We start from the raw sequence: 13,958 nt of genomic DNA, 5'->3' as shown, positions 1-13,958 counted from the left end.
ACAATTTGCCAGGGATTCTAACAGTTGTGCCAATTAATCCTGCAAGGTCTGAGAAAACCACAAACAGTCTATTAAGTGAAGGATATTATTGTACTACATCAAAGTTACTTTGGATCAAACACAGAGCCTTCCACAAAATCAAAGTGCAAGGATGCTTGACATATGCTCTCATGAAAGGAACTGAAAGCTAGAAATTGTATCTACATTTCAAATTTTACTTTTATGATTTTTTGCTCTGAAAAAAAATTTTCCTTTTACTTAAATGCCAAATATATAGAGATACAAATTTTAAAAGTTTATTTTCTTTAAGAATAAAGAAAAAGAATCTCATTTTTTCATTAACTACTTGCTACTTTAAAAAGTCAATCTTGAAATTCAGCAACTCACTCTTAAACAGCCAATGAGTTGAAGAAGAAATCGCAAGAGAATTTTGAAAATATCTAGAGACAAATGAAAACAAAACATTCTAAAACTTGTGGGATGCAGAGAAAGCAGTGCTAAGAGGGAAGTTTATAGCTGTGAAAACACTTGCATTAAAAAGAAGATCTGAAATCAACAACTTAACTTTATACCTCAAGGAAACAGAAAAAAACAACAACAAATAAAGCTAAAAGTTAGCAGAGGGAAGGTAATAATAAAGATTACAGTAGAGATAAACAAAATGGAGAAAAGAAAAACAGTAGAAAAAAGTCCGTGAAACCAAGAGTTGATTTTTGAAAAGATCAATAAAATTGCCAAATCCTCCATTAAACTGAGAAAAAGAGAGAAGACTCAAATAACTAAAATTAGAAACTAAAGAGGGACTATTACAACTGATGTCACAGAAATAAAAAGAATTATAAGAGACTACAATGAATAAATGCATGCCAACAAATTGAATAAACTAGAAGAAATGAATAAATTCCTAGAAACATACAACCTATCAAGACTGAATCATGAAGTACTGAAAACTCTGAATAGGCCTATAACTAGTAAGGAGATTGAAGCAGTAATCAAAACTCTCCCAACAAAGCAAAGCCCAGGACCAGATGGCATGACTCCAGAATTCTACCAAACATTTAAAGAACTAATACCAATCCTCCTCAAACTCTTCTAAAGACTAAAGGGGCAGTGGGGGCACATCCAATCTCATTCTAGGAGGCCAGCATTATTCAGATACCAAAAAAAAAAAAAAAAGACACAACAAGAAAAAATACATGCCAATAACTCTGATAAATAATGATGCAAAAATCAACAAAATACTACCAAACTGAATTTAACAGCACATTAAAAGGATTATACACCATGACCAAGTGGGATTTACACCTGTAATGCAAGGATGGTTCAACACAAGAGAATTGATATAATATTGTACATCACATTAAGAGAATGAAAGACAAAAACCACATGATCATCTAAATTGATGCAGAAAAAGCACTTGACAAAACTCAACACCCCTCATGATAAAAACACTCAAACTAGGAATAGAAGAAAACTACCTCAACATAGTAAAAACCATATATGAAAAGCCCACAGTGAACTCATACTCAATGGTGAAACACTCCATGGTGAAAGCTTTTCTCCTAAGGTCAGGAATAAGGCAAGGATGCTCACTCTCATCTCTATTGAACACAGCACTGGAAGTCCTAGCCAGAGCAATAAGACATGTAAAAAAAATAAAAGGCATCCATGTTGGAAAGGAAGAAGTAAAACTATCTCTGTTTGCAGATGACATGATCTTAGGGAAAACCCTAAAGATTCCACACAAAAAAATGTTAAAACTAATAATTTCACCAAAGTTGCAGGATACAAAAACCAAAACACAGAAATCAGTTGTATTTCTATTCACTAACAATGACCAATCTGAAAAGGAAATTCAGAAAATAACCTCATTTATTATAGCATCAAAAAGTACAAACTACTTAGGAATAAACTTAACCAAAGAGGTGAAAGACTTGTAGACAGAAAACTACAAAACACTGCTGAAAGAAATCAAAGAAGATACAAGTAAATGGAAAGTCATCCTATTTTTGTGGGATTGGAAGACTTAATATGTTAAAATGTCTACACTACCCAAAGTGATCTACAGATTCAATGCAACCCGTATCAAAATACCAATGGCATTTTTTGTAGAAATAGAAAAAAAAATCCTAAAATTCATATGGAATCTAAAGGGACCCCAAATAGCCAAAACAATCTTGAAAAAGAACAAAATTGGAGGACTCACATTTCCTGATTTCAAAACATACTACAAAGTAACAGTAATCAAGACAGTGTGGTACTGGAATAAAGACAGATAATATAGACCAATGGAACAGGATAGAGAGCCCAGAAATAATCCCTTGCATGTAAGGGCAAATGATTTTCAGCAAGGGTGCCAATACTACACAAGGGGGAAAGTCAGTTTCATCAACAAATGGTGTAGGGAAAACTGGACATCCACATGCAAAAGAATGAAGTTGGACCCTTACCTTATGCTACATACAAAAATTAACTTGAAATGTGTTAAAGGCCTAGAACTATGAAACTCCTAGAAGAAAACATAGGGGGAAAGCTTTAGGACATTGGATTCAGCAATTATTTCTTGGATATGACACCAAATGTTAAAAATAAACAAATGGGACTGCATCAAACTTAAAAACTTCTGTGCAAAGGAAACTATCAATAGAGTGAGAAAGCAATGTATGGAATAGGAGAAAATATTTGTGAATCATGTATCTGGTAAGGGATTAATATCCAGAATATATAAGGAACTCCTACAATTCAATAACAAAAAAATGAATAACCCAATTAAAAATGGGAAAAGGACTTGAATAGAAAATTTTCCGAAAGATATATACAAATTGCCAACAAGCATATGAAAAAGATGCTCAACATCACTAATAATAAGAGAAATGCAAATGAAAACCGTAATGAGATATCAGCTCACACCCATTAGAATGGCCACTATCAAGAACAGAAAATAACAAATGTGGGCAAGGATGAGGAGTAATTAGAACCCTTGTGCACTGTTAGTGGGAATGTAAAATGGTGCAGTCATTATGGAAAACATTATGGAGGTTCCTCAAAAAATTAAAAATAGAATTACCATATGACTCAGCAATCCCACTTCTGAGTATATATCCAAAAGAATTCAAAGCAGGATCTCAAAGAGATATCTGCACACCTATGTTGATTGCAGCATTATTCACAATAGCCAAGAGGTAGAAGAAACCCTAACATCCATTGACATGAATGGATAAAGAAAAGGTGGTATACTGGGCTTCCCTGGTGGCGCAGTGGTTGAGAGTCCGCCTGCCGATGCAGGGGACACAGGTTCGTGCCCCAGTCCGGGAAGATCCCACATGCCGTGGAGCGGCTGGGCCTGTGAGCCATGGCCGCTGAGCCTGTGCGTCTGGAGCCTGTGCTCTGCAACGGGAGAGGCCACAACAGTGAGAGGCCCGTGTACCGCAAAAAAAAAAACAAAAAAAAAGAACAAAAAAAAGAATACACAACGGAATGTTATATAGACTTAATAACGAAGAAAATCCTGGGACTTCCCTGGTGGTCCAGTGGGTAAGACTCCACATTCCCTGTGCAGGGGGCCCGGGTTCGATCCCTGGTGGGGGAACTAGATCCTGCATGCATGCTGAAACTAAGAGTCGGCATGCTGCAGCTAAAGATCCCGCATGCTGCAACTAAAACATCACGCATGCCGCAATGAAGATCCCGCGAGCTGCAACTAAGACCTAGCGCAGCCTAAATAAATAAATAAAATACAAAGCCACTTTAAAAAAAAAAAAAAGGAAATACTGTCACATGCTACAGTATGAATGAACCTTGATGATATTATGTTAAGTGAAATAAGTCAGCCACGAAAGGACAAATACTGCATGATTCCACTCATATGAAGTATCTAATGTAGTCAAATCATAGAAACAGAAAGGAAAAAGGTGGTCACCAAGGGCTCTGAGGAGGATTTACTGTTGAAGAGATATATTGGGTTGGCCAAAAAGTTCGTTCTGGTTTCTCCTTCCCATCTTAGGGAAAAATCCGAACGAACTTTTTGGCCAATAAATAGTTTCAGTTCTGCAAGACGAAAAAGTTCTGGAGATCTGCTGTACAACAATGAGAATATACTTGACACTACTGAACTGTACACTTAAAAATGGTTAAGATGGTAAATTTAATGTGATGTGGTTTTTACCACTATTAAAAAAAAAAAAGAAGAAAGAACTGGTAACAGATGGCAACCTGAAACTTAAAAAGTCAGTGTCAATCTTATAACATCTAGATGAATAAAAGACAGTCCATATCTACTGCTGCCAATTAGAATCCAGAAGGTCATTTCATGTTGATTATAAATGAATGATTCAAAGAAGTATTAAAAAGGGATGAAATGAGGCTGAGAATTTCATTTTAAAGTTCTAAAAAGCCCTGCAAAACCAATTTCCTTAAAATTCACAAACAGTAAGTACATGACGCTCTATCTGATGGAACACAATGCAAGTTTGCTTGGCGAAGGATAAAGCTTTATGTATAAACACTATACATTTAAAAGATAAGACGGGATTGTTACATTTTCATTCTGAGTCACGATGCAGCATCAAACGTACCCTCACCAGCCCAACGGGTATCCCAGCACACCGCAGAGCATACTCACACCCAGAATCCCCAGTGCACATAAAGCAAGTTAGCATTTTCATGAACTTTACGAGTTCTTCTAACAAGTCCATGAGGTAGCACTGCAGAAAGAATTTCTTTAAGGTTTTCTATGCTATATTACTACCAGATAGTTCATTTTTTTAGGGCATAAAAATTTAGAAAACTGGCCTGGCATTTAAAATATACAATTTTAATATGACAACTATGAAATTATAGAAAATTAAGAGCAACCTATGCTCTGACAAACATAAACATCTGAAGCTCCACTGTTAGGCATCATTTAAAAGTACGAGCTTATCCAAATTTTACTGATAAAAATTTAAGCTCAGTACAGCAATCTGAATTTTGCTATATTCCAAGCATATTCATTTTTTATATAGGTTATATACTCCCACTTGTTTTTTCAAAAGAGAAGTTTAAGTAAAAACACAAAATGCTGCACTGCGGCTTTAGTGAATGAGATTTCAAAGACTATATGATTACAACTAAAAAAACGCAGACTAATAAATCGACATGGTTCCTGTTTTGGCAACACACCAAATACTGTGCTTTTATAAGCTTTAACTCAAAGGAGAAATTTTATTAAAGTGTCATATAAAAGAGTAATACTTATTTTAGCATCTGAGCCAGAACTGCTTTCAGAGTTCATGTAAGGCGCTTCTTGCCTACCTTTTGGCTGTGGCAGGTACAGCGGTTTCTTTCCTGGCCCCCGAAGGGGCTGGCAGGGAGCCACTGGCTTTCTTTGGTACCACAGTGCCGTTGTTGACGGTGGTTCTTAAAGGCAAGGTCTGCACCAGTGGTCTTGCTGTAAGACAAGCAGAAAAGGCAATCAGAACTTTCGCCTTTTCAAGGGAACTCCTTACAGGACTTAAGATAATGTAGAAAGAATAAAGGACGTCCATTTCAAATGCTAGCAGAATCCACAAAGGTGCAAAGACAAGGGAGCTTTTCAACAATGGTGCCGAAACAATGAACCCAGACACCAACCTCAGGCCTTACACAAAAATTAACTCAGAAGGGACCACGGGCCTATGTGTGAAATGCAAAACTAAAACTTCTAGATGAAAATATAGGAGAAAAAGCTGTGTGGCCTTGGGTTTGGTGATGGGTTTTTAGATACAATACCAAAAGCACATCCATGAAAGGAAAAATTGATAGCTTGGACCTCATTAAAATTAAAACAACAACAAAACTTTTGCTCTGTAAAAGACATCATTAGGAGGATGAAAAGACAATTTATAGACTGGGGGAAGTATTTGCAAATCACATATCTGATAAAGGAGTTGTATACAGAATATAAAAAGAACTCTTAAAATTCAAAAATAAGAAAATGAATAGCCCAATTTAAAAAATGTGCAAAAGATCTGAACAGAAACCTCACCAAAGAATATATACAGATGGCAAATAAGCATATGAAAAGATGCTCAACATCTTTTATCATTAGGGAAATGCAAATTAAAACAATAATGAGATATCTCTATTACACCTATTAGGATGGCTAAAATCCAAAACACAGACAACATACCAACTGCTGGCCAGGATGCAGAGAAATAGGAACTCTCCTTCATTACTGGTGGGAATGCAAAATGGTACAGCCACTTTGGAAGACAGTTTGGCAGTGTCTTACAAAGTTGAGGCTTATAAATTTTACCATAGGATCCAGTAATTGTGCTTACACTAAGTATTAACCCAAATGAGTTGAAAACTTATGTCTACACAAAACTTTCATTTAATATTTATAGCAGCTTTATTTATAACTGTGAAAACTGGAAGCAACCAAGATGTCCTTCAATTGGTGATGGATAAACAAACTGTGGTCCATCCAGACAATGGAATAGGATTCAGTGATGATAGGAATGAACCAATCCACACAACCATGGTTGAGTCTTAAATTCATATTGCCAAGTGAAAGAAGCCAGTCTGAGAGGCTATATACTGCAAGATTCCATTTAAAGTGACATTCTACAAAAGGTTAAACTATAGAGACAGAAAGTGGATCAGTGGTTGCCAGAGACTGGGGGCGGTGTCACGAGGTGAAGCACAGAGATTCTTCAGGGTGGTAAATCGTAGTGGTGGATGTGTGATGCTATGCATTTGTGTGGTATCGTAGTGCTGGATGTGTGATGCTATGCATTTGTCAAAACCCACAGACCCTTACAGCACAAAGAGTGAACCTTAATACACGCAAATACAATAATAGTCAATAAGGAGATAGGGGAACCCCATGACGGAATGCAGACTGTGACAAAAGAATCTAACTGCATTACAAACATGCAACGTAACCTCACGGAAGCGGGTGGAGAGGAAAGGTGCAGACAAAGTAATTCTGGTAATGAGCAGAGACTGGAAGACTACAAAAGGAACTGCACATAAGCACTGTATTCTAGTTGATAAAGTTGTTTCCCACAGGGCCATGTGGTAGGAGCCAGGCTTCTCACTGTTGGAGAGGGAGGTTACAGACCAGCAAGGGGGGAAGGCTAGAATGAACCAGGTGGAATGGAGAAGAGGAGACATCAGTGTGAACTCATGTCTAGCTTAACAGAGACAGAGACACACAGAGACATAATTATAGGTAAGTCTGCGTACACGGGTTGTATAAACACATCTATTTCCCAGCTCTGTCTGCTGAGAGACCCAGGGCCCAAACCTGGGTTCCTAATACCATTCTACAGCAAAAGGAACCAGGGCTCCTTGGGGAAGCACCTGAATCCAGGGCTGAGACACGGAATATCCAACATGAGCCTGGAGCATCTTAGGGTGCCAGAAAGTAAGGAAGTGCTCACAGAACCCACACTGACGGGGGGTGCGGCAAAGGGACCCAGGAGCCAATGGGAAGAGCCAAAGCCGCAACAATGTGGGCAACAGAATAAATAAAGCAGTGCTGGGTTATACCCCCAACTATCACATAAATATCCACAGGTCCACACTGATATAAATGCACGATGGAATAAATACATGAGGAGGACAAATCCCCAGGCAGAAGAATTCTGAATGATTTATGTAGATACTTTGTCCTTGAGATGGTGGGGCATATTCTCCACTCCTTCCCTGTGGGCTGTGCGTAGTGACTTCCTTCTAAACCACGCAGTGCGGAGGTGTGGCGAGAAGGAGAAACCTGACAAACGCATCTCAGGTGATCACGGTCAACATCAACAGCGGTAAGTCATGTTCACAGTACACGTCCTTGGTAGATGTGATGAGAATGGCACCTGACCTCTGTGGTCTTCCTCCCTAAACCCACCCCTAGTCTGATCGTGAGAAAAACATCACACAAACCCAAATTGAAGGACAGTCGATGGATGACCTAAGCGGTACTCCTCAGAACTGTCAAGGTCTTCAACAGCAAGGAAAATCTGAGAAACTGTCAGTTCAGAGGAGCCTCAGGAGGCACCATGACTAAATATAATCCCAAATGGGATCCTGGGACCAAAAAAGGACATAAGGGATAAACTAAGGAAATCTGAATAAAGTATGCCCCTCGACTGATAATAATGTATCAATATCGTCCCATTAGTTGTGACAAACGCGCCATGCTAATATAAGATGTTAACAGTAGGGGAAACCGGGTGCAGGAGATAGGGGAACCGTCCGTATTCTGCCTGCAACGTTTCTGTAAATCTAAAACTACTCTAAAATTAAAAGTTTATTTTAAGATGCTAGCAGAATTTATTTTGTTCATCCCAGAATTAAATCTACCTCAGTGCAGGCTCTTAAAAACACGACCAGTGACAAAAGTGCCTAGAATGTCGAAATTTTAATATACTGAAACTTTTCAGTCCCTAAAGCTGAGGGCCAGACTACCTTTTTTTTTTAACTGTGAAAGAGAGTTTAAAAAGCCACAGTCAGGCCCCTCCAGCTAGAGCAGAACACCCTTCTCCACTCTCTCCAAGCTCTCTCTTTCTTCATCCCCTGAACACCCGCTCCAGCCAATGGCCCAGACCAGTGCTCAGAGCTAATATTCCACAGTGAAAATACCACAGTTCCAAAACAGAGATCCTGAATCTTTCCTAACACACACAATCTGCTCCCCGTGCTGAGGTCCGCTCTCTGCCGGGACAGAACCCTTCCCAAGTAGGAAGAAATGCCATCCTCACCTCATCTCTATCTCCTCTTTCTACTTCACCTACCATTTCAGTCTCCATTCTGTCTTTTTTTTTTAAATACATGTACTGTGTTAGTGTCCTCCCCGAAATTCACGTCGATCCAGAACCTCAGAATGTGACCTTATTAGGAAACAGTGTCTTTGAAGATGTAATTGGTTAAGATGAGGTCATACTGGATTTGGGTGGGCCCTGAATCCAATGACTCGTGTCCTTTTAAGAAGCCCATGTGTATATATGTACATATAATGGAATACTACTCAGCCATAAAAAAGAATGAAATAATGCCATTTGCAGCAACATGGATGGAACTAGAGATGATCGTGCTAACTGAAGTACGTCAGACAGAGAAAGACAAATATCATACGACATCACTCATGTGGAATCTAAAATATGACACAAATAAACTTATCTACGAAACAGAAACAGACTCACAGACATAGAGAAGAGACTTGTGTTTGCCAAGGGAAGGGGGGCGGGGGAGGGATGGATTGGGAGTTTGGGATTAGCAGGTGCAAACTATTATATATAGGATGGATAAACAAGGTCCTACTGTAGAACACAGGGAACTATATTCAATATCCTGTGATAAACCACACAGAAAAGAACATGAAAAAGAATGGCATTGACATAGATACACTAGCAAATGTAAAACAGATATCTAGTGGGAAGCAGCCGCATAGCACAGGGAGATCAGCTCGGGGCTTTGTGACCACCTAGAGGGGTGGGATAGGGAGGGTGGGAGGGAGACGCAAGAGAGAGGGGATATGAGGATATATGTATACGTATAGCTGATTCACTTTGTTATACAGCAGAAACTAAAAGCAATTATACTCCAATAAAGATGTTTATAAAAAAGACTAGTAATACAAAAAAAGAAAGAATGTATGTATACGAATAACTGAATCACTTTGCTGTACAGCAGAAATGAACCCAACATTGTAAATCAACTATACTTCAGAAAGATAAATTAAGGGGAAAAAAAAGAGGCCCAGGTGAAGATGCATAAGGAGGAGCTCGCCATGTAAGGACAGAGGCAAGAGACTGGAGTGGCACATCCTCTAGCCGAGGACAGACAGCAGCCACGAAGCCCGGCCACAGGCATGGACCAGTTTCTCCCTCAGAGCCTCCAGGAGCGACAATGCTGCCAGCACCCTGATTTCAGCCCAGTGGCACTGACTTCAGGCATCTGGTCTCCAGAGCGGCGAGGGAATCAATTTCTGTTTGTACTAACTCACAACAGAGGCCCTAGGCAGTGACTACAGTGTGCGTATCAGCTTGCTGGGCGTCTTTCAATCCACTGTTACCATCTCTGCAGTGGCTCCCCCAGCACAGCTCCTAGAACTGAGGGCTGGTCTCCCAGCGCACTTGGCCGGTTCTGTTCAGGCGACTCTCCTTAAAAACATCCCTCTCATCCACGGTCGCCAACGGCTCCTGACAACCTGCTACACCACGTGACAGGTCAGCGGAACCCACCAAAACGCAAAAGCTGAAACAATGATGGCAGCTCCGAGTGCCCGGCGCCAGGTAGAGTGGTAACAACTTGAAACGCGTTATCTTGTCCAGCTGGGGCAACACGACTGGTCCAGCTCCATTTCACATCCGGGCCTAGAGGAGGGAGGGAAGAGAACAACGTCCCCCGACTCCCAGGCCACTCGCTATCATTGTGCTCTTTTGCAACCTCAGTGATCAGAGCTCACTCTCTCCACCGATTTTCTTGTTCCCACCACGCACCCAGGCGCTCCAATATCCACTCCCCCACCCCCAACAAGCAAATCCTGCCTCATTCCCACCTCCTTAGCTTGTTTCTGTGGAGAAGAATCCCCTGGAGTTAAAATACAGATCGCTGGGCCCCATCCCCAGATTCAGGAGGTCTGGGGCAGAGCCTGAGACTCTGCATTTCTAACCAGCTTCCAGGTTGCTGCCGCGGCTGCTCTAGGGACCACACTTTGAGAACCACTGGTCTGTACCATCCTCCAGCTTCGAAGGGCCTCTCCTCGTTAGCCCAGGCCTCCCTGGCTGTCCCGCTCTGATCTTCTGTCACACGTCAGTCTGTAGCTCACAACTGAGTGCCTGATTACGGACTGTTGTTTCAGGCGGGCTAGTCTTACTTCCCCAGTTAGAGTGGGTGCACACACCGTGCTGGGCGAGGGCATCACCTAGATCCTTCTCTGTGTGCTTGGGGAGTGGACTGGACTCCACACCAAGCCCCAGGCTTACTGCCCCATCTCCTAGGCTGACAGCAGCACAGCTATAGCTAATCCCATGCCTGCAGGGCCAAGGGGAGGGAGGTCACCAGACCCTATGAGGAGAGACGCTGCTGGGGAAGCAGCAGCTACATCCAGGGGGTGGGGACACAGCCAAGCCAAGGGGCCCCATGTGGAAGGAGTTGGGGGTGGATCCTCTGACCTCACTCTCCCTCCTTCCAGTCCCCAGCTAGGGATCCCGTGCTCAAACCTCACTGGAGCAGAGAGCGGTGTGGTCCATACAGCTCAGCTGCCGGGGCAGAGAGCTGGCTGGAGGAGGGTAAGGAAAGGGCCTGGAGGGGCTGATGGAAGATGCCTGGCCCCCAGCTTCTCTCCGGCACCTGGGCCAGGACCTGCCTCACCCACTTACATGCCCACCAAACCAGGCCGGGCGAGCCTCCTGGGCTCCCCTGGTCCCTGCTTTGCCGCTGTCCTCACATTGTTTATTCCTGTCCACTCCATTGCCCGGGGGCTCCACGACGGCAGCAGCCCCTGTGATGCTGACACAGAAGGTGTTCAACATGCATTTGTTGATCAGATTGCACTAAATTTCGAGAACAAAGACCCCACTTTCAAGAAAAGGCATTGTGTTGCCATTTCTGAGTCACTGTTGTTTTTTTTTTTTTTTTTTTTGCGGTACGCGGGCCTCTCACCGCCGTGGCCTCTCCCGTTGCGGAGCACAGGCTCCGGATGCGCAGGCTCAGCGGCCGTGGCTCACGGGCCCTGCCGCTCCGCGGCACGTGGGATCTTCCCGGACTGGGGCACGAACCCGTGTCCCCTGCATCGGCAGGCAGACTCCCAACCACTGCGCCGTCAGGGAAGCCCCACTGTTGTGTGTTTTTTTTTTAATTTTATTTTTTGGCCGTGCCACACGGCATGTGGGATCCTAGTTCCCCGACTAGGGATCAAACCCTCACCCCCTGCAGTGGAAGCACGGGGTCTCAACCACTGGACCCCCAGGGAAGTCCGTCTGAGTCACTGTTTTTTATCTTTCCTTGAGTCATAATTTCAAACTTCAGTCTCATAATAATCTAGTATTGTCCTTCTCCCCAAAAAGGAAATGGGACTTTTTTAAAGCCCATAAAAAGAACATCAATTGCATGCAACGGGCCTTCTCAGAGGGCATAATAAACCTTACACATTAAAATATAACAGAGTAGCATCAAAAGCAAACAGAACTGTTAAAGTTGTAATGAGAAATCATAAAAGAAAAATAGTGGATATGGAGAGGAAGAGGGGGAGAAGGAGGGAGGGGGGGTGGCGGCCACACTTGGAGTGACAAGAAGTTGGAAAGGTTCTCATTTTGGCAAGATCCAATCACCACTACATCCTTATCTTGATAATATCTTTGGCTTTTTGTCACCACTAACTTTTTTTTTTTTTTTTTCGGTACGCGGGCCTCTCACCGCTGTGGCCTTTCCCGTTGCGGAGCACAGGCTCCGGACGCGCGGACTCAGCGGCCATGGCTCACGGGCCCTGCCACTCCGCGGCATGTGGGATCTTCCCGGACCAGGGCACGAACCCACGTCCCCTGCATCAGCAGGCGGACTCTCAACCATTGCACCACCAGGGAAGCCCGACCACTAACTTTGTAAATAGCATCACGACTACACCAATATGCTTGCTAAATACCTATTTTGCACACAACATCACGTCAGGTCTCTTTCATGTTTCCATATCTAAACATGATTAGCCACTCAAGGAAAAAATGTTGCCACCATAAAGAAAAGTTTTGGAAGAAAACAGTATATCCTAATGTCCAGTCTGAACAGGTACTAGCTTGGATCATGAGGACAGCAGGACACAAGAAGAGCCATAATGAGTCATTTTTCAGACAAGTGATCTCAGAAACTGCAGAAGAGAAACGGCACCAGGGAAGGTTCAAACACAATTTCCTGCTCATCAGGTGCTAAGATAAATGGATCCCTGGCTTTGAGACGACACCAAGATATGAGACATTCTTCCAGTTCATAAAAGTTTTTTTTTTTTTTTTGCGGTATGCGGGCCTCTCACTGTTGTGGCCTCTCCCGTTGCGGAGCACAGGCTCCGACGCGCAGGCTCAACGGCCATGGCTCACGGGCCCAGCCGCTCCGCGGCATGTGGGATCTTCCCGGACCGGAGCACGAACCCGCGTCCCCTGCATCGGCAGGCGGACTCCCAACCACTGCGCCACCAGGGAAGCCCCATTAAAGGTTTTTTAAAAAATAATTATTTTAATTGTTCTTAGGGGCAAAACATAGACACACAGCACTGAAAGGAGAATTTCTCAAAATAAAAGGAGAATGAGTGATACATGATATATGTTTAGAATGCATTCATTGGAAGGGATATCGGGATGGTTGGAGGAGCACAGAGGAATAAAGGGCAAAGAGTCTTGAGTTAGGACCTACTCATTCTCAACTCGGCTTTATTATGTAGCCTTGGGCAAGTCACCTTTCCGAGCCTCGGCTTCTTTGTAAAATAGGATAACAGTGCCCACCTTGCAGGGCTGCTGTGAGGTTTTGGAATGAGGAGTGGCAAGCTACACAGTGCCCTTCATGTAGCAGCACGTAAAAGGTGGTGGCTATTACCCCACGGCCACGCCCAGATGATGAAATGCTCTGTTTTGGACACCGGGATGCAATCTCGTATCTTGAATACAATGTGAGAAAAATTAAATGCAGGATTTCAGTTATGAGCAAAGGTGCCTGAGGCAGAATCAGGTCCAGTGAGTGTCCCCACTGCATCATCCGGCACACACACAGAGGGGTCGAGGAAGACCCCAGACAGTTCTCATCCCCCAAACGGTTGCTTTCCTCCTCGTGCCCAGGCGAAGTGAGAGGGGGGAGGAGAGCGCAGAAGGAGCTCAGGTCTGGGAGTCGGGGGCCAGGGTGTGAATTCCAGTGTGTCCTCGACTGGCAGTGCGACTGCAGGCAAGGCCCTCTGGGCCCCATTTCCCTAACCCATAAAGGAAAGACTTCAGTCTATAAATGCTCTAAGGGTGGCTTTT

At 43.0% G+C, this 13,958-nt stretch overlaps 1 protein-coding gene across 4 annotated transcripts in view; it reads right to left on the bottom strand.

The window, feature by feature from the left end:
• EML1 (EMAP like 1) overlaps window positions 1–13,958 on the bottom strand; it is a 145,985-nt gene that overhangs the window by 62,500 nt on the left and 69,527 nt on the right. For all 4 annotated transcript variants that reach the window (XM_022576109.3, XM_022576112.3, XM_089908194.1 and 1 more), the window contains one exon: window positions 5,293–5,428. In XM_022576109.3, the coding sequence (XP_022431817.2) occupies window positions 5,293–5,428 (136 nt within the window). The remainder of the gene's footprint in view (window positions 1–5,292; window positions 5,429–13,958) is intronic.

The sequence above is a fragment of the Delphinapterus leucas genome, chromosome 2, assembly GCF_059928025.1.
Source record: "Delphinapterus leucas isolate spDelLeu-1000000601 "Yukka" chromosome 2, BTC_Dleu_Yukka2, whole genome shotgun sequence".
Taxonomy (NCBI): domain Eukaryota; kingdom Metazoa; phylum Chordata; class Mammalia; order Artiodactyla; family Monodontidae; genus Delphinapterus; species Delphinapterus leucas.
This window is presented reverse-complemented; position numbering and strand designations above follow the sequence as displayed.